Consider the following 21,072-nt stretch of genomic DNA (forward strand, 5'->3'; position numbering starts at 1 on the left):
GGCTTTTGGGGATTTCCCCCCGGACGGGGATTTGAATCCCCAAAAGCCGGACATGTCCGGGAAAATCCGGACGTATGGTAACCCTATTTTACTGCTGTCCATACTGCCATTACCCCCACCTTCTAGGCTGAATTAGCCCTGGTGGATATATTGCGCTCTTCACTGGTAAGCAGAAGTTTTCCAGTCAGTGCAGTAGCAGGACAGGACAACTCGCTGAAGACTCCCCCTTCCCTGCTTTGTCAATCATATTTTTCATAATATTTTATAATTACTTATGATCATTATCTACCTGTGACCAGGGTCCTATCCTCCACTGTGCAGGGCAAAGTGCTCGATTGCAAGACCTTTTGCCTTCTGGACGATCATTGTTGCAATATTTGGTATGAACAGAACGATTTGTGTTGTCATGCAGGGGTTGGATACACCGTACAGAACGTACTTGATATCCTGTTTTTCCACAGCTTTTGCTGCAGGGCTCCCAATCTCCTGTAACCCATCTGGTTAATGAAAAACAGGACATGTGAGGTAAAACTCTCTCTCTCTCATACATTAGTCATGTCAAAAATATTTATTGAACTATAATTCTTAAATTTCAGGATTAGCAGTATGTTGATCTTGATCCCAATCTAGTAAATGAAAGAGGATAAGTAAAAATTACTAAATGTTCTGGGAGGGCTGAATTAGCCACAGCACTGAAGCTGACAGTAAGTGGGCTAAATGCATCCAAGCAGTGTCTTCTGCACTGGAAAAAGAGTGCAATATGGGTCCTTCGGTCAGTCTGTCTGTGGTAGCACTTATGGCTGTTGTAATTAGGATTGATTTAGTGTGTCTTACCATTCCAAGCAAGCTACTGGCAAGAAGGAATTTAGCTGATCAACTTAATATTTTTAGATCCAGCACTGCAGCAGTTAATACTGTGACAGGTTTGTGTTGTAAAGGATCTTGAAGAAATAGCAGATAAAACTGAACTTTGCATATAGGGGAAGCTAGAAGAATTCTAAATCTCTTGGCTAAATCTTGCCATACACATCTCAGATAGGTTATAAAAAGAAAAGGGAACACACACACACATGCAGATACATTTTTGAGAATTTCAGAATTTTTTGCACTGGCATAATACAAAATGAGGTGTTCCAGAACCAAATCTGTTACATGATTAATTCTTTAATAAGGAGAAATCACTGTCTATTCTGAAAAATAGCATTGAAAGACTAATGCTCTGGACTTGCACAATGTGAAATTTCATCTGTTGTAGAGTTATTTTTGGTGTCTAGCGGTTCAGTACCACCATTTTGAATTCAGTGCTCTCTATCATTGACAAAACTGTATCCAATTTGTGTTTTTTATCACCTTATGTGCAACTGGCAAAAGAGGTGTTTTGTCTTTAATATTAAAGATGTAAGCAGGTTGGGGAGAAACATTTGCATACCTATTTCAAAGCTTGCACCTTTCTACTCCTATTGAGGCCCTCCCTACACTCATCTCACAATAACTTGCTTTCTTAACTTTTTACTGTGCACAGGATTATTAAATTCTTGTAAGTAGATGGCAGCTCAGCTACAATTATACTGTAGTTCAAAGCATAACAGCCAGAGGCATGAAACCCATTATAATGAAGGTCACATCTCTTCCTACCATACTTCAGTATTGTATCACGTGAGTTCACCTGGGGCACCAGTGTAGTAATGCTTTCTAACGGTGGCACAATTAGAGGTTCTTTATTTCTGAGATGAAGGCGTCAATATTACTTCATTTCATTTATTTTGGTTATAAGCTGGTCCTTTAAGGACTGCATGTAAAAGGGCTGAGATCTGCAAAGGAGACTAAAGGAGTTAGATACCCAATTTACATTGATTTCCAATGGCATGTGGGCACCTAACACTTTTAGGCTCCTTTTGAGACCCTTACAATAAATTCTGTTTACCTTCAGAGAGAATAGACCAAACACACAAATCACTGATAGGGCTAGGAAAAGAAAAAGGAAAATGTTACTTTTTTTCTCCCATAGTATTATCTCAACGTGAATATTTCCACTTAACTTCTCTTTCTTCGGAATTCTCTAATGAGGCCCCTACTCGTTACAGGCCCACGTTTGGTGCACTGTCCAGATACCTATTACGGATTTACTATTTCAAAAGTTAAAAAACAAACAAAACCAACCAGCCCTAAGATAAAGTAGTATTAAGTGGTCGTATGCAGTGTTGTAGCCTTGTCAGTACCAGGATATTAGAAAGACAGGGTGGGTGAGGTAATATCTTTTATTGGACCAGCTTCTGTTGGTGAGAGAGAGCTGTGTGTGGTTCAAAAGTTTCTCTCCCTCACCAACAGAAGATATTATCTCATCCATCTTTTCTCTCCAGTATTAAAGGGTAACATTTTCAAAAGCGCCTATAAAGCCTAAAATGGCTTAAGCAACTTAGGAAGCTAAGTTCCATTGACTTTCATTCACTGTTATATTGATGTTCAGTGGGACTTCGTACTAGATTTACAAAGCTGTTTAGGAGCCTAAAGATACAGACAGGTACCCAATGGGATTTACAAAACTGCATAAGCAGGTTAGGGGCCTAACTCCCAATGAAAGCCAAAGGGAATTAGGTGCCTTTCAAATCTCACTAGGCACCATTCTGCATCTTTTGGCATCTCCTAAGCAGCTTTGTAAAATCTGGCCCTTAGGGTCCTAAGTCAGATGCTTTTGAAAATTTCACTCAAAATCTACAACAAGTTTCTCAAGTTTAGTGCAATTAGTTATGTGAATCAGAAGTCATAAGGTCTTAATTATTGGTGTGCGAATGTTTCCAAATATAAGCAATCCCATCTACATGTATAACACAATAATTCCATGTTAGATCCCTGGATACCAATCTTAGCAGACCTGTCTTTTGCAGATACTCTGAACTGAAAAGAACAATTTCTCTGCAGCTTCCCTAACAGTAGCTATGCGTAAACCTCTAATAAGACTACATCTACACTACAGCCGCGATTGACGCTCTGAGATCGATCCACCAGTGGCCGATTTAGCAGGTCTAGTGAAGACCCACCAAATTGACAGCAGATCGCTCTCCAGTCGACCCCTGTACTCTACCCCCGATGAGAAGAGTAAGGTAAGTCAACGGGAGAGTTTCTCCTGTCGACCCTCCGCGGTATAGACCCCGCGGTAATTCGACCTAAGGTACATTGACTCCAGCTATATTATTCATGTAGCTGGAGTTGCGTAGTGTAGGTCGACTTACCGTGGTAGTGTAGACATAGCCTAAATAATTCATGCTGAAACCAACAGGGAGATAAACCACTAAAGCAACTGTCGATGGCAGAGGATGGGGTTATAGCTGTAATTCTTACAGATGAGTTTACTCAGAGAGGGTGACAGTTCAACCAATCCCCTAGAAGAACCATGAAAAATATGGACTCATTTGCCAGAAGACTGAAAGCCAGAACCGAGCTGTTCATCAAGTAATTTTGAAGACTTCAAAGCAATATATCCAGTCTCTCTTAGGAGCAACATTAAGGGCTCCTAAATCCCCGCAGTAATATTTTAAAGAATAGAATATTAACCACTCAGCGTCTTGTATTGTTCTGCATTCAGTATTGTACAGAACACGTAGACAGCTTGATTACACTGGGACGTTCATACTGAGACTCTTGTAGGTATACATTCCCTTTTTGATGCAGATGCACACATCCCGTTAGTGCTAACAGAAGTTGCGTGCATAACCAAGAGGAGAATAACATGTCACTTTTATTTTTCTTTTCTATGTGGTCCTTGTTACAAAAGCTGTTTGTCTTTAGAAAACTGTCTCTAGTAGAATCTAAATTAGAGGTGTTGTGGTCAGAATGCCTCAGGTCCCTTTTCTCCTCCCGTGGGGATTATGTGGAGGGGCAGGGTGAAGCAGTAAGCTACTGAAGGCCACAAAGGAGGCAGAGGAATATCTGGGGAAACTATCAGCTCGTGGCAGAAAAGAAGAGGGAGGGAGGGAGGGAGCGTCAAAAAGCTCAACATCATTTTGGGGACTTCTTTGATCCATCTCTGTATACCATCTCCCCACAGCATTAGACACCAAGAATATTGCAAAGGGGAAGTGCTTTCTCTCTACAGTGGAAGCTGTTGTGGTATATTTGATGCTTAGCCACAGAGCAGATGAAATTTAGTTTTGCTGATGATGTGCAGTGTTGTAGCCATGTTGGTCCTAGGATATTTGCTAACTATGTAATATTTCTAATACAGTTTTCATAGAATCATAGGGTTGGAAGGGACCTCAGAAGGTCATCTAGTCCAACCCACTGCTCAAAGCAGGACCAATCCCCAGACAGATTTTTACCCCAGTTCCCTAAATAGCCCCCTCAAGGATTGAACTCACAACCCTGGGTTTGGCAGGCCAATGCTCAAACTACTGAACTATCCCTCCCCCTCACAGAACTCTGAGCTTATTCTTCCCAGTAGTGAGGTTTCACCTTCTTTCACAATGGCAGAAGACAATGTTGCCACCATACCACTGAGTACCATAATGTTCTGTGGAGATCTGATAAGGGTCTCTTGAAATAAATCAATAAATAGTCCTTTAAAAATTACTATTACAGCCTAGCTGATCTGGGGACATTTAGCTATAGATGCACAGAAATAACAATTTCCTTGGTGATGGTCAGAGTGGCTGACTTCAGTTAACTGACTGATGCTAAAATGAGAAGAGCTGTGAGGCCCAGGGAGGACAGAGAAATAATACACAGGGACCAAGAGAGATTAGAAACATGGGAAGAAAATAAAGTGAAATTCATCTTGGAAAAACACAAGCAAATACAACTGGGGAAAATAACCCCAAACACAAATACCCAGTGAGAGGGGGGAACTGGAGAGCAGCGGCGCTGATCTATCTACAGATGAACCAGAAAAGCAAATTAGACAGCAGACAAAATTTTCAAAAGTACCTCAGGCACCTATGTCCCATTTTGAAGAGTAGTGAAGGTACTTAGAAGTGTAAATGTAATTGAAAGTCAATGTGACTTAGGAGTTGAAGTCCCATTTTTCCCCCAAAATGACTGAGGAGCTTGAGTCACCTTGCAGGGTCCGAGAGCCTAGGCTCCAGCCCTAGCCCAGAAGTCTCCCCAGCAATGAAACAGCTGGCATGGCCAGCAACAGGTTTTCCTTTGCTGTGTAGACATACACTTAGGCACATTTGAAAATTTTACCCATGTTTTGCAATGTGGTATGGCTGAAAACTCCTCCATGACTGCCCCTAGAACACTGTATTACATTCTGGGCACAATTTTGCAAGAACTATAGTGACAAAGTGTAAGGAGTGAGGGACTGGAGGATATTTACAAGGAATTCTGAAAGGTGGGCTAAGTGATGACAAAGTGGGTGCACATGATCACAAATATTTAAGGGATGCAAAAACCAAGAAGAGGGGATATTATTTAGTGTGGTACATGCAGGTACAATTGGCATAAACTAAATATAAATATAGACTGAAAAATGCCCTAAGTTTGAGATGTGTTAGGCAGTAGAAGAGTTCCACAAGGGAGCTGATGGAAATATCATTACTTGGGACATTTAAAGTTTGTACAAAGCACTAGAAAAGGTGGTGTAGGGAATAGTCCTGCATTGACCAGGCGATGGACTGGTGACCTCATACATCTCTTGTTTTTAACCTCTGATTTTATGAAATTACATATTAGAGGAGTAAGGCAACAATCCTTGGAGCACTATAGGAAGAGGATCTCAGGGACAATTGAGTTTCAATGATCCTCCATTAATTATGAGGGAGCCGCAGCTTACAGTTTTATTCTGTTGGCTTCAGTGCTAAGGAGTCCAATCGAAATCTGTCTCGCCTATGAACGAGAAGGAGGTCAGCCTGGAAAAGTCCATCTGAAAGTGGGGAAGGTTGAAAGAAAAATATTCTGTGGGGAAAGGCCTAAAATGTTGGTTGAATCCAGGCCCCATTTAGGATTAAAGCCACCTTCTAGGTGAGAATGAAGTTACCAGTTTAATTAGAGAGGGGCCCAACCAAAACCCTGGATCAGAGACTACGCAAACATTGGGGGTTTAGAACCAGATCCTGATATTAATTTTGTAGCTGGCTAATAACTCTATAATGGGCTGAGCTAAAACTCCAGATCCAAGCACCCTTATATTTGGGGTCTTTGAAATCCGTATCTGAATTTTGTGGTTCATGTGCATGTGTAATTTAATTTTACTTTCATTTATAGTTTTACTACCTAGAAAGGAGCTTATAACTGAGTAATAGAAGACTGTAGCTTTACACAGAGAGTTCTAATTGTGGTCATTAAGTCATTGCTGGTAAATAAACTTGTAAAACCATGATCTTTGTTGTGTTGATGGGGCAGAGTTATTTGACTTCTCCTTCTCTGGTGTTTGTCTTTGGAAGGGAGTTTTAAAATATTGGCTGGTATTGTCTAGTTATTCATCACACGCATTGGAATCTAGACTTGGTTGCCAGAGATAAAAGCTGTAGATCAACTTACTCCTTACTTGTTGCGGTAGCAACAGGGGAAATATGTGAGTCCTACATGTGACAGGGTTAACTTGCTGCCAGTCAAAAAAGCACCTGTAAAATGTGAATAAATACATCCGTAATAATTTACTATATACAACAACAAGGAAGCACAAATAATAACCTCTTAAAATGCTGTCCTGGGATATCCATGGAAATCAACATAAATGTTTCAGCAAAAACTTGCATGAGCCAAACCATTCCCGTCCCTGACCTTTGCAGCTTTAAAAATATGCTGAGTTTTATTGGTGTTTGTATTAGAAATGTGTGACATTTGTTCTCTTAAATAACACTCTATATGCTTGCTGTTATATAGTTAAATTCACATTCTGTAAAATCAATTTATATGACTTCACTTCTGGTCCATTGAATACAAGTGTCTGGATCAAGACGGGGGTATTTTTCTGATCCAACCTAACTCAGAATCAGCAGGAACTGTCATTCCCAGAAATAGTGTTTCTGCGAGCAACACTTTAGCAATGACATTGTGTCATTGCATAACACTATATAGGCAATGATGTAAAATAATGGTGAAGGGCTCCTAATCTGAAACAGCCATGTGTCAGAGTAGGTAGGTATATGGGGATAGCTGAAAGCACTTCGTTCCAGTTGACCATTAGCATTAACTGGACATGGGCTATGACCAATTCTAAGGGACAGCAAAGCTTACATTGGTTGGGAACATTCCTGCAGATTGCACACTCTGCGAATAGGCTTTGGCTTTTGGATCGTCTCGCAGAATCTCCGATGAACCATCTTGTGGTCTGTCTTCCTCCGGCAGCCATATTTCGTAAACTGATAACCTTAAGAAAGATACTTCTTTTATCTTCAGCATTTACAATACTTACACACAACTCAAATTGTATTTGTCCATGAAGTGGCTAATGGTGTATTTTGAAGGTAGGTGACCATTCTACAGGATTGTAGATTGCACCTGGTTAGCATTTACTCTACTCATTACAAGCAGCTACCTATTTAGCACCCAGAACTACCAGTCCTCTTTGTCTTCTCACAACAAAGCTATAATCACAATAAATAACTGACTCTTCCGGAAGCGTGCAGACAAGAGCAATAAAAATAATTATGGGTATGGAACAGGTTCCATATGAGAAGAGATTAAAAAGACACAGACTGTTCAGTTTAGAAAAGAGACGACTAAGGGAGGATATAGATAGAGGTCTATAAAATCATGAATGGTGTGGAGAAAGCGAATAGGGAAGTGTTATTTATCCCTTCACATAACACAAGAACTAGGCATCTCCCAATGAAATGAATAGGCAGAAGGTTTAAAAGCAACATAAAGAAGTATTTCTTCACACAACATACAGTCAACCTGTGGAACTTATTGCCAAGGGATATTGTGAAGGCCAGAAGTATAACCAGGTTCAATTAGAATTAGATAAGCTCATGGAGGATAGGTCTATAATTGTCTATTAGCCAAGATGGTCAAGGACTCAATCCTATGCTCTGGGTGTCCCAAAAACCCCAACTGCCAGAATCTGGGACTGGATGACAGGGGATGATCACTTGCTAAATTGCCCTGTTCTGTTAATTCCCTCTGAAGCATCTGGCACTGGCCACTGTCAGAGACAAGATACGGGGCTAGATGGACCTTTTGTCTGACCCAGTATGACAGTTTTTATGTTCTTAAAGGGGCACCTCTTGGCATTAAAAGGGTAAAAGTTTCATCAGTGTCCTCTAAATCTGCACACCTAAAAGAGCAGCCAAACAGCACAGCAGCTGAAACTTCCTATCTCCAGGCAGCGCTGGTCACCAGCATTAATCAGGATCAGGGTCTAGTACTCACTGATCCCTAAACTGGAGGCTAAGATCACTGGACACAAAGGATTTGGAATTCATCTGCCAATGGGTGTGATTTGTGTTACGTGCTTGAAGTTTTGACATGCTAGTTTTCATCAGCACACAGCCAACTCGTATATGATTGGTACAATTTCTCAGTAACAGACAAGGACAAAGAAACTGTCATACCAGATGTGACCAAAGGTCCATTTCAGCCAGATATCCTGTTTCTAGGAGCAGTAAGGGATGCTCCCGACAGTTATGGGATAAGCTGCTCAAAGAGGAAGCTTGTTCCTAACCCTATGCTTGTGTTCAGCTTGTATCCAGAAGCATGGTGGTTAATATTCCTTACACATTTTTTCCAGTCTAATGCAAATATGGATTTTCTTATTCTTTATTTGTGTAATCCTTTTTTTTAAATAAAATCCTGCTAAGCTCTTGGCCTTATTACTATCTTGTGGCAATGAATTCCACAGATTAATTGTGTTATGTAAAAAATAAAAGGTATTTCCTTTCATCAGTTTTAAATGTGTTCATTTTTTTACCTCCTCCACAGGGCTTTGAACACTGCGACCATTTTTTCAGAGCCCATTCATATGTTACTGAATCATCTTCCAAAACATTGTTGTTATCTACATTTAAGGAGTCTTCATGGATCATGTATTTGTAAGTCAAAGAAACCTTGGCACCACCATGAGGAATCACCTAGTCAGCAAACAAGACAAAATAAAACCTTTAAAAAGCTTATATCAATCTTACAATGACAATCATGACACAGATATAAAAACATCCCCCAAGAATTTTAAACATTTTAACCCCATTAGAGCTGTTCTTGCTTTAAGTATCTCTGTATCCTTGGAACACAGGGATTCTTATACTGCACATTTAAATAGGCCGTCACTGCTTTGGATTGATTTTTCTTGCCAGTGTTGCATGGACTTTAAAGCGCTAAATTTTTCCATATCCTATTCTAAAGGAGAGAAAAATTAGGATACAATGATAATGGTGACTCCGCTAAAAACAAAGATTAATAAAAATACGAAGATTAACTAAAAAAACAGGTGGAAAGAATTGTAATAACCTCTGCAATAAACACAACCTTTCTTACGATGGTCTTGCAAGTGCTATGAATAATAAACTCATTACCTAACCAAGGAATGGAGCTTCCACATAAAAAATGACTTAGAGCCAGCTTCCGCTATAGTATTGAAGCCAATGGGACCGCTATTCCACATGAGTAAAGGTATTGAAATCTGGCCCTTGGAGAATGTAATTTTTATTCTTCCAGCAGGCTAGATTTTCAACTGGTGTAGATCAGCACAGCTCCACTGGCTTCAGTGAGACTCTGTCAATTTACACCAGTGGAGGGTCTGGCCCACAGGATTTACACTGCATTTACTATTTTACGATGTACAGTATAATGAGCAGAGTTTGAAAGATTTGTGAATTAAAATTCTGATATGGACTAAACCACCTGAGACCCCATTAAATGACCCTCTATGTAAAAGGATCCTGTGTCAGACATTTTCAAAAATGGGTGCAGATGTTGTTAAAGGGTAATGTACATCTGACTATGATGTGCTACACTGATTTTTTTTCTTAATGTTCACATCTCAGCTGTGCTTAGTAAGTTGGATATCCATTAGCGAGTGATGATTTCTAGGCCATCCACAGGAAATAATCAGGGAGGTCAGATGCTTGACACACAACCCTGGAGTCTCTGTTAAACACATTTCCAGTAAGTGGTAATGAGCGAGTTGGAAAGGGATTAAAATACATCACTTTTATTCTTAAAGCAGATGACTTAATGTGTTTCACAAAAGGAACCTATAATATACTATAAAACATTATGACTCAGTGTAACCCAGACACTATCTTCCACAGAAGATGGTTTTCAAGCCACTTACCAGAATGACTATACCACTGCGCAAAGGCCCCATGGTCTGCACTGTTTCTCTATCGTCATCATTCCGGTATTCCCATTCCACACCCATGTCAACAAATACTTTAGAATCCGGTACATAGTTGTCTTCATTTAAAATGAATTTCCCTGTTTCTCGATTCTTAATGGCTAGAAGTAACATAACAAACATGAATACTTGGGGTTTTCATCTCATTTCTAATATTTTTTCAGTAGAAGGCTAGCTGAAAGAGCTCCAAGGATACCAATGTCTGTTCTTCCCCAGTTCTCTCACTGGTTTGAGAGAGAATTTTTTAGGCATTCTGCTTTACCTCATTTTGTTTTCTCCCTCTGACACACAGTCTTCTGTGGATTTTTTTTTTTTTGGCCCTGTATCTCTTCGTATTTTGCTCCAGTTACTTTTCCAGGATACACCCCTGTGATCTGAACCCATCCCTTCTCCAGTTAATTTCTGTCCTATCTTCTACTATCAGAGACTGGAGTGGTCTTTGTTTTGCTGATATCCCTGTGTACATATGACTCAAGTGCTCCTCAGCACCTTCAGGCTTTCCCCCACCTCATAATTTAAATAAACCAACAACCACTGGCCAAGATTTTCAGAAGTGGCTAGTGATTTTGGGTGATTCCATTTCAGGGGCTCATTTTGAGACATCTTAATAGGGCTTGATCTTCAGAAAGCACTGTGTACTCATCCTCTGAAAATCAGGCCTCTTTAAGATGTAACTAGTTGTGCTTCAAAAACTGAGGCATCCCCAGGCACCAGTCACTTTGGAAAATTTAGGCCTCTGTCAATTTATGCACCAGCAATCTGGTTCCCTATATAGACCTTCCCTTCCCACAATGTTCCCAGGTGCCTAATGAATGTAAACTATTCCTCTTTGCTCCATATACTCATCCATACAATGAAACCCTAAGGTTTCAACGGAGCGTGGAATTGGAGGCATTTTAGAGAAAATTAAAAGGGAAAGTCTTGACACAAGACTTTTTCTAGAAAACTAAATTCAGCTCCCAGACATCTCTTACAACCCTCCACCCCCTTAAAATACAGGTACCAACGTGTATCCCAGCAATCCCATGGTGTTTATCTAGATGTCCATCACCAAGTGGATCTCCTGGCACCATGTACTGATTCCTATCACTGAAGCCTGTCTGCATTTCACATCTCTATCCCCATCCCCTGGAGTAACCTCTTTGTTGCAGCAGCAACGATCAGCCTCCTCCATCTGTTAGAACGTGCGTCCTATCTAAGGGAGTCTGTCCTCCATTCCACATTGTTTCCCCCTTGATGAAACCAGCTTCCCCAAGTGGAGGAGCCAGTTCTGAGTTGGGCCTGCTCTACAATATCCCTATATCCTGCTTCTATCAACAATTCGGTCTCTTTTTCCCTCAAGTCCAGCAAACACAGCCTGAAGCTGCTGCACTTGGATTCAGAGTCATGAGCTGTTTGTGCTGAGTACAGGTAGGGAACATCTGGGCACAAGGAAAGTGGTCATATGTTCTCCAGCCTGGCAGTAAAATAGTTAACACCACACATCGGTTTATCTGTTGCTGGTCTTCTACCCCACCCCCCCCTTTATACTGGGGATGAAGGAAGTGGCTTATCTTGTGCCACGGTACTTGGTTGACCTACGTTTTGTGTTGAAGTTAGAAGATAAAGTGTTTCTTTATTCACTATATACATTTTAATCCACTCCATTCACTAACAGCAGATTGAGCAGCCTGTTCCTCTCAGGAATGACCCTTTTCCCCAATGTCCACACGCTCCTGGGCTCACTCTCTCAGTGCCTCGCTGAGTCTAGGGTCCTGAACTATAATTATATTAGCAGTACGTATAGGCTTGTGAAGAAGCAGCAGATTGAGGGGAATGGGTGGTCATATTAATGCAAGTGGTTTACCCCAAATGAAGAATGAATCTAGTGCGATTCCTGAATTGGTCACCATTCTGATCTGCCAGGGGGCAACGAATGGCATTTTTAAGGAAGCATTTACTAAAGAGAAGCTTGAATGATTCATAGCAGAATTAGCAAGCCATTTGCTGTGAATCCACTTCCAATTAATAACAACCTATCAGACATTGCTTCTCACTGATCCCATTGCACTGTAAGGAGAGGATTTCAATTACTGTCTACATTTTGTAATTGATTGGACATCCTAGCATCGTTACTATTAACAATGGTGCAGAATTTGAAACAGAGAGAATAACAGTGCTATGCTTTGGAGGTAGCTGGGAAGAAGCTGAATACAGGATGCATATTGTGAACTATACAAGTGAAGACAATGCAAATGCTATCACATCCTCTAATGAAATTCATCACCCCATATAGCAGCAGACACACACTGATTCTGGGATCATCCTGCAAAGGTGCTAAGTAATAAAACATGAGGGAATTAGGATCCAATTTTCTAGTAAGTTTCCTAGTTTGTGCATGTAAAGGGAGGAGGGTTCTTACGCGTAGACCAATGCACAAACACATTACAAGCTTGAGGGGTGGGGGAGAAGCAAACTAAGCCTGTACAGAAAATATATCACAAATGAATACTCACCAAGATTATGAATGGTGGCATCTGTTTCTTGTACAAGCAAGTGCCTTGCACCAGCAGGAATTTCAAACATCTTAATGTACCCTTTATTGCAATATTAAAAAAAACAATAACTGGTCAATATGATAAAAACAGGGCAAGTCTGTTTTACTGTATATAAATGGATTTATTTTACAAAATTCAGGATGTTTTAAAGCAAGCTGGGCATAAGCAATTATACTATTCCTATCCCTCCATCAGGTAACGAGAGAGGAACGAGACAGTGACCTCTGGGTTAACAAAAACAGCTTGAATGTCATCAGCAAACTGATGCCACTTCAGACCAAAATGGTTCCTTATCTCCCCAAGTGACACCACACAATGTGGAAGAGGAGGACATCCAGGTTCCAGACTGGTAATGACTGGAGATAAGATACTGTCATAGCATTCCATGGAATCAGATTCAATAGATGAGCTACATTAGTATGCAGAGACATCTGCAACACAAATCGGTCTAGAAGTCTCTTCGGGGGGAACCATTAAAACCACTTCCCTGTGCCAACTGTGGCAGGCATAGGCCCTGATCTTAGCATAGAGGGATGACAACCTGGAAAAGCTCTTCACATACTTCCAAACTCCAGACCCATCTCAAAGATAAAGTCCTGACAGTGTCTGCTGTGATAGCTAAGCCTAAAACTATCTGCAATGGGCCTGTGTTTGTCATGGCAGCAAAGAGATCCAGAGTGAACAAACAAGAGAACTCACTGAAATCATTCACCCAGAACAATACATCTTGAATGAACTGACCTGGTTTCTTTGGTGCCCTGGAGAACGTTCCTTTCACCACCTTGCAGTGGGAGTTATCTCCACCACAGACACCACACTTATCCTCTTGCTTAGAGGAACCTATTACCCTGTCACATCCAACTTTCTGTGAGCAGAGAGGAAAGACAATGCTACTTGTTTATCCAAACTTTAACTCAAATGATCCTTGGATTCAGATATCAAAAATAGGTTTTTAATATTAGCTAAAAAATTATAGTACTTCCCTAGAGTGCACATTGGTAAACGTACACATTTCCAGTCATCACAGTAATTGTAGCTTAGGTAAATATATTTTGTGATTCATTAGGGTCCTGGTTCAGGAAAGAATCACTATTAACTCAGGGGTCTTCAGCCTGTGCTTAATTTTAAACAGATGCTTAAGTTACACTGGGATTTAAGCACCTGCTTAAAGTTAAACACCTGCAGAAGTGGTTTGTTGAATCAGGGCTATAATTCCGTTGCAAACTGTAATTTAAAATACTGATGAATTATAGCAGATCCCAATTTATACAAATTGTTGGTGATTATAGCCAGATCAAATAGATACAGCATACACATCAGCTACCTCTTAACACCACTTTCTTCAAAAGTTGCTGTATGTTCATATTTCACTATACGCTCCATCGTCATCAAACCTTATGAAGGAAAAGCTTCACTGAAAGCTAGTGGTCACGGTTCATCTTAAAAAACACTGCATATACTACTACTTGTGTAGGTAGACGCTGCTGGAATCGATTCCCATGCAAAGTGATGACAACTGCAAATATCACACACAATATTGTGACAGTAATTGTAATGAAATCTCTCCATTGCCCAAAGCGTTATGGCACTCACTTAAATATTCATTCTCAGAGAAGAACATTCAAGTGACCGTTTTGATAGTTTTTGCATCAGCTAGTCTTGAAAAATGTTAAAAGTGAAGCATCAGGAGTGATGCTACTTACCAAACAATCCCCTCGCACACAGATGCTATAAAAATCTTTATATGAGCAGCGGGTTCCATCATGTACCATTCGTTTCAAATACACTACGTCACCAGTCTCCTTGGACTCACAGTGCAGTTGGCACCTTTCTTTAGCTAGAAGACAAAATGCCCCATATTATATTGTTAAGCTTGAACAGCTCATTTGCTCAAGCTATGAATGTCAGTTTGAATGGCAGCAGGATTAGCTATCTGCCTGCATCATCTTTCATACAGCGGCAAGCACACTGTCCGCATCCAATAAATGCTAAATTGTTATTATCATTATTCTACAAAGGCTCAGTTGGAAACTGCTGGATAAAAAAGAACCAATGGATTGTTCTTGGGACTGTATCTTAGGGTTTGTCAACACTGCAAAAAAAGACCCACAGCTGTGAATCTCAGAGCCCAGGTAAACTGACCTCTTTGGCCGGGTTCAGAGCCTGAGCTCCAGCCTGACTGGGAATGTCTCCACTGCTATTTTTAGCCCTGTAGCTCAAGCCCCACAAGCCTAAGGCAGCTGATCCAGGCTCTGAGACTCACAGCTGTGGCTTTTTTTTTTTTTCCAGTGTAGACATACCCTTAGTGACTTAGTTGAGTTTACACTGCACACTGAGCCCAGGCTCTGACTCAGGTTTGAGCCCATGCCCACCTTCTGTCTACACACAAATCAGCCTGACTTGGGTCAGCAAGCACTCAGGACCTGGCTCATAGGACTCTGCTGGGGGGGGGGGGGCAGGTCAGAGCCCGAGCCCCCCTGAGACTCGGGTCCAAGCCCTGCCATTTTGCAGTGTGGACAGCACTCAAGCTACAGATGCGAGTCAGGAGATCTGTGTAGTGCAGTACAAACGCATTAGCATGGTTCTGGGACCCAGGTCCAGCAATCGTAAGCCGCAGTTTAAATTGCAGTGTGGATGCTCAAGCAGTCGTTGGAAACACCGAGTGCACAAGGTCAGGTCCCACAGACCCGAGTTAACAATGCAGGGTAGGCACGGAAGCCATTTTACTTCTTAAGGGGCTGCACTCTGTACTGTGCAATCTGGCCTACATTTGGGCAGTTCAGAGCCCCACTACCCAAGGGGTGGAATTCTGTCTCAATGCTCACCCACACTCGCTGTATATAAAACTGAAAAAGCAGATGAGATTTTGCCCTTGAATAGTGACAGTTCAACACTGTATGTGACATTGGCTTCCAAAGACTCTTAGGAGAGTATTGGACTGTTTGCTCCTAAACAAAAACGTAATTCTCTACTACTGCAGTGCTTGGATCTACGCTAGCTTAAGTCATCAAACAAGATAGACCATGAATAAAGTAATTTTACCACCAGTATGTGTGCAAAGAGCCAAACCATTGCATTTCTTTCTTCTAATCTGTTCTGGGTGAGCTGAAAACATGCAACAGAGCTGAAATGACTGGTTAAGGACTGAATAAACCTAGGGCCTCAAACATGGTTTCTTTGTATCCCATTTTCACACACATCTCTTGCTTTGCCCATTGACTAGTCACATATGGTGGGCTCTTATTCCACTGTATGCCATCCTGTGGGCACACAATCCAAAAGGCACAAGCATGCAGGTATGTGCATGCAGTACAGCAGACAAAGCACCAAATTTACAGAAGCAGCAGCTTGGTGGCCTGATGTTTGCAGATGCTATCGTTCTATGCAGTGAGGAGAAGGACAGTCTAAAAGAGGATCTTGATAAATGGAGAAAGGTGTTGGAGAGACATGGGGTCAAAATAAGGAGAGGAGAAACAGTATGCAGTATGGTATGCAGTTTCAATAATGTGAACAGGGAAGTATTATCCTTGACATTAGATGGGCAGACAATGCCGAAAACACAAACTTTCAAGTATCTGGGCTCCAGAATCTGGGAAAATATGGAAATTGAGGAGGAAATTAGAGCTACAATAATAAATGCCAGGTTCAGATGGAGAGAGATGAGTGGTGTTGTGTGTGACAGGAAGATACCATTAAAATTAAAAGGGAAAGTCTATAAAATGATGGCCCGTCCAGTTTTAATGTACGGCACTGAGTGTTAGGCAACAAAGAAGAACCACGAGCAAACGATCTGTTCCACAGAAATGCAAATGGCTGAGTGGTGTAAGCAAGACAGACCATGTGAAGAATGAATACGTTAGAAGCATGCTCCAAGTAACACCCATAAGTGAGGGAGTGCAGGCTCAGACAGTTTGGTCACGTAAGGCGCAGTCCTGACAACTATGTGGGTAAGAGAATCCAACAGAGCAAGACTGAAGGAAAAAGATGGAGAGGCCAACCCAAGAAAAAGTGGTGGGATGTCATAAAGGAAGATGTGTTAGCATGTAGTATGATAAAGGCTATGGCATTGAACAGAGCATTTTAGAGGGAGAGGACTCATAGAGCTGTCCCCATTTGATGGGATTAACACAAGGAAGACAACAGCTAGCCAAATGTAGGGAGATGGAGACCCTAACATCAGGCAGATCTGCCAAAGTGACTCTCTAGAGAAAAGACAGGGTAAGATAAAAATGTATGTTGCTCCCAGACTATGAATAGAGTATATCCACTAAAATATTCAATTTATATGCACTTATCTTCATAAGAGGGTAGTGTGTGGCCCTGAATGTATTAGAACTGCACTTTCTATCATACTTTCATGAATTTAAGGCTTGTCTACACACCAAAATTGTATCCCTTTAACTATACTGGTATATAGTTAAATGGCACAGCCCCCCACATGTGGATACAGTTATACTGGCACCTGTAGCCTTATTTCTGTCCAGGAAGGGGAATAAGATGGTATAATTATTTCAGTAAAATATCACACCCCTAACTAAACAAGATATACTGATATAAAAATGGAGCAGACCAGGTAGTTGTCTGATCTAAGGCCCACTGAAGTCAATGAAAAGAATCCCATTAGCTTCAGTGGGACAGGCTGTAGAAGAATATTTCTTACACACAGGTCTGTGGGCCAGACTGTTCTCCCCCTCTCTGTGGAAGAAAATGTACATCTTGAAATGAAGCGATGAAGCTATCTGCATCTGCTCCTCTTAAAATCCCAGGTTGCACAAGAACGGAAGAAACAAGTAAAGCAATAGTGAAAATTGTTTTGGGGAGCAATTCAGACAAATGAACTACATGGGCATTTTGCCAGCAACTCCTGGTTCCCATCAACTCTCAAGTTGAATGTATTGTGATTGACCTTAAGAAGAGCCTTTCCTCTATTGGGATCTGAGAAACCAGATGTGGCCAACTCTATTATCCATTCTTTGCTGAGGCCAAAATTTTAAAACTTGGCTGCCTGTTAGGACTCTTAATCCATACTAAGGAATTGAACTAAATGTCCTGATTTTAAAGATGAACATTGACTGTCGTAAAGTCTGAAATTTGTTTTTTTATCTCCCTCATCATGTTTTCAACACACTAAGGTAACAAACTAACAACCCATTCCTGCTTCCGTATCAACGCTCTGCAATGTCGCTGACAGCACAAGCAGAGGAGTCAGGGATTGAACCAGCATGGAAAGTAGAACTGTCTGTTCACCCCAAGAGGGGCTCTCTCCTGCACCAGGTTGATGCACATTGGTAAGTGGACCTGCGGAAGCCTGCAGTGCTAATGACCAGGTGGCACCTCATTGTTAGACAATGAATTTCTGTCTCCAGTGCTATCAGACTGGGACTAAATTTGCTAAGACAACATTAGAACAAGATGGGAATTACTAACCATCGAGATGCTCATATGGGAGCCAGTGGTGTTTCGTATTCTGATATTCAAAGTAAGGATCCCATTGTCTACACTGCTCCTCTCTGAAATCATCAAACTGCTGAGGACAATCTTGAGTGCTGCAAAGCTGGAACTCATAGGTTGGCCCCATGCATGTACGGCCTCCATTAGCTGGGCTGTGAAAAGGAAAGAAAAATAATGGTTAACGATAGCGTTAATGAGCGAAGCAAGGGTTTTTTGTTTTTACAAATCCCTTAGGGACTGTTTCAATATCCACTGATGTTAATAATGGATATAATGCTTTCAAGACCCCTGTAATGTATTGTACTGTTATAACCAGCTTCATAGATGGGTACACGGAGGTACAGAGAAGATAAATGATCTACCCATGGGCAAAAAGTGGGTCAGTAGCAATTCTGGCAGCATATAATCCAGGAGTTCGGACTCTCAGGCTATGTCTACACTTATGGTGGCGTGCAGTACACACCACAGTGTAACTACACACCACAGTGAAAGGTTCCGGCAGCAGGGAGGCAGCAAGGAAAAGCTCTGGCAGCTCCCCACTGCCAGAGCCTTTCCCCATTGCTGGAGCCTTTCACTACAAATAGCACAGTAGACGTGGGAGGCACTGCTAGGGCGTTTTGAGAGCTGTGTAGGGTGTACATCCTGGGGGTTCAGGCACGTCAGGCTCTCTTCTCTACTCACCTAAGCTGTGCATCACCATCTATACTGCTATTTATACCCATGCTAGCTGTGCATGCAGTGTCTATGCTCTACACGCCTCCGTAAGTGTAAACATAACCTGTTTTTAACCTGCACTATGCAATACTCCTTGGTGCATTACTTTATCAGTAACTTAACAGGAATTCCCCCACAATCACTCACTCCATACAAGAAAAAAAACCTGGTGTATGTTGAACTTACTGTGGATTGTCACATTGCCGTGTCCTGTATTTTACCCCTGTACCGCAGGTTCGAGAACAGGAGCCAAACTTACTCCATGCTCCCCAATTTCCATCCTGTTTCAAGATATCTGGAGTTAACCAGATGCAGTGACCTTTAAAGCAGTGCTAAAAGAGAACATTGAAAAGGTTAAATATTGTGTGGTGTCATCTTCATACATTTGAACACATACTCTGAGTACTGCATATCATTATGGTCAATGAAATCTGAATATAATACCCAGGTTTCATTTACAGGCATAGGTTATGAATTTCTTCACTTCTCCAGAAGATAAGAATGACTCCACACTGTCCTGATGTGCCTACGGTCCCAATGCTGCAAACACACCCATATTTAACTCTACCTAGGGTGACCAGACAGCAAGTGTGAAAAATCGGGACAGGGGGTGAGGCGGTAATAGGAGCCTATATAAGAGAGAGACCCAAAAATCGGGACTGTCCCTATAAAATCAGGACATCTGGTCACCCTTACTCTATCTAAAGTTAAGCATGTGCATAAGTTATTGCAGGATCAGGACCTAAGTGGTACCACTGCCCTCTATTGCCTATGTCAAACCTCCTCCAGAGTTTTATGGCTCCACCTTGTGGCTGCAACCATAACTTAACAACAACTAACACACTCTCATTTAATACAAGTGGTAGAGACTTAAGCTTTCGGAACCAAAGATACAAAGTGCTGTCTCTCATACTATATGCACTCAGTTTATCTGGCAATGATGAGGATTCTTTCTACAACGTACAGTTTCATTACAACACATAAAATACTGTGTACAGAGGAGGGAAAGGGTGCACCCACCCATTGTGCTGAAAGCTTTAAGATGCACAATTACTGTCACAGTATGTCTACCCTTTGAGCAAGGGGTGTGATTACCAACTCCAGGAGACACATCCATGTTCATTCTGATTGAGCTAGCACTCTAAAAAATAGAGCATAGCCATGTAGTGCAAGCATCAGGAGGGGCTAGCCGCCCCAAGTATGATCCCGTCCGAGACCATAGACACATACCCGGGGCTGATACCCTTCCCATTGCTCGTGTTGCTGTGCCTACACTGTATTTTTAGCACATTCGCTTGATCAGAGCTAGTGTGGGTATGTCTCCTCAAGCTGGGAATCACACAGCCAGCTTGAAGTGTAGACATATTAGAAGAGAAATGGCATTAAATGAATACTTAGCATTTTATATGTTCAATGCACTGTACCAGACATTAACTAATTAATCCTCACAACAATCCTACAAAGTAGGTAGGTATTATTACCCCAAAGTACAGGTGAGAAAAGAGAGTGAAATGACTCTCCTAAAAACACACTGTGAATCAATGGCAGAGCCAGGATTAGAACCCAGGGCCACCTTACTCCCAACCCTGTGCACGTTCTTCTAGATCACACTTAAAATCATGGAAAGTTTTTCACTGTGAGATCATTAAATCATGAAATACTCTTCCAAAGGAGGTGGTGAAAGCCCCATCCATGCAGAAGTTCAAAACCAAACTCGACAAAACACAAGGTAAAACACAGAGAACAATTCTCAATAATCATACATTAGAGCAGGGGTCTCAAACTCAATTTACCTTAGGGCCAGTGCCAGTCCTCAAATCCTCCCAGCGGGCCAATAATGTCACTCATGTCGCCCAGAACCTGCCCCCCCAAACTCCGCCCCCCACCTGCCTAAGGCTCTGGGACAGAGTTTGGGTGGGGGAGGAACTCTGGGGTAGGGGATTGGGGTGCAGGCTCTGGGAGGGAGTTTGGATGCAGAAGGGGTGAGATGGGTTCTGGGAGGGAGTTTGGATGGGGGAGGGAGTCTGGGGTGCAGACTCTGGACGGGAGTTTGGGGGCTGGGGGTGTGTGGGGAGGGGGTGCAGGCTCTGGGAG

The 21,072-nt window shown here is 41.7% G+C and overlaps 1 protein-coding gene across 2 annotated transcripts in view; it reads right to left on the reverse strand.

Annotated features, from left to right (window-relative positions):
- ADAMTS2 (ADAM metallopeptidase with thrombospondin type 1 motif 2) overlaps positions 1 to 21,072 on the reverse strand; it is a 263,392-nt gene that overhangs the window by 11,046 nt on the left and 231,274 nt on the right. For both annotated transcript variants that reach the window (XM_026659415.2, XM_026659414.2), the window contains exons 11-19: positions 19,165 to 19,310; positions 18,241 to 18,416; positions 14,517 to 14,650; positions 13,555 to 13,678; positions 12,772 to 12,852; positions 10,214 to 10,377; positions 8,852 to 9,011; positions 7,177 to 7,309; positions 290 to 497 (exon numbers count right to left, since the gene is read on the reverse strand). In XM_026659415.2, the coding sequence (XP_026515200.1) occupies positions 290 to 497; positions 7,177 to 7,309; positions 8,852 to 9,011; positions 10,214 to 10,377; positions 12,772 to 12,852; positions 13,555 to 13,678; positions 14,517 to 14,650; positions 18,241 to 18,416; positions 19,165 to 19,310 (1,326 nt within the window). The remainder of the gene's footprint in view (positions 1 to 289; positions 498 to 7,176; positions 7,310 to 8,851; positions 9,012 to 10,213; positions 10,378 to 12,771; positions 12,853 to 13,554; positions 13,679 to 14,516; positions 14,651 to 18,240; positions 18,417 to 19,164; positions 19,311 to 21,072) is intronic.

This window comes from Terrapene carolina, unplaced genomic scaffold (genome assembly GCF_002925995.2).
Source record: "Terrapene carolina triunguis isolate 2854851 unplaced genomic scaffold, T_m_triunguis-2.0 Scaffold629, whole genome shotgun sequence".
Lineage (NCBI taxonomy): Eukaryota > Metazoa > Chordata > Testudines > Emydidae > Terrapene > Terrapene triunguis.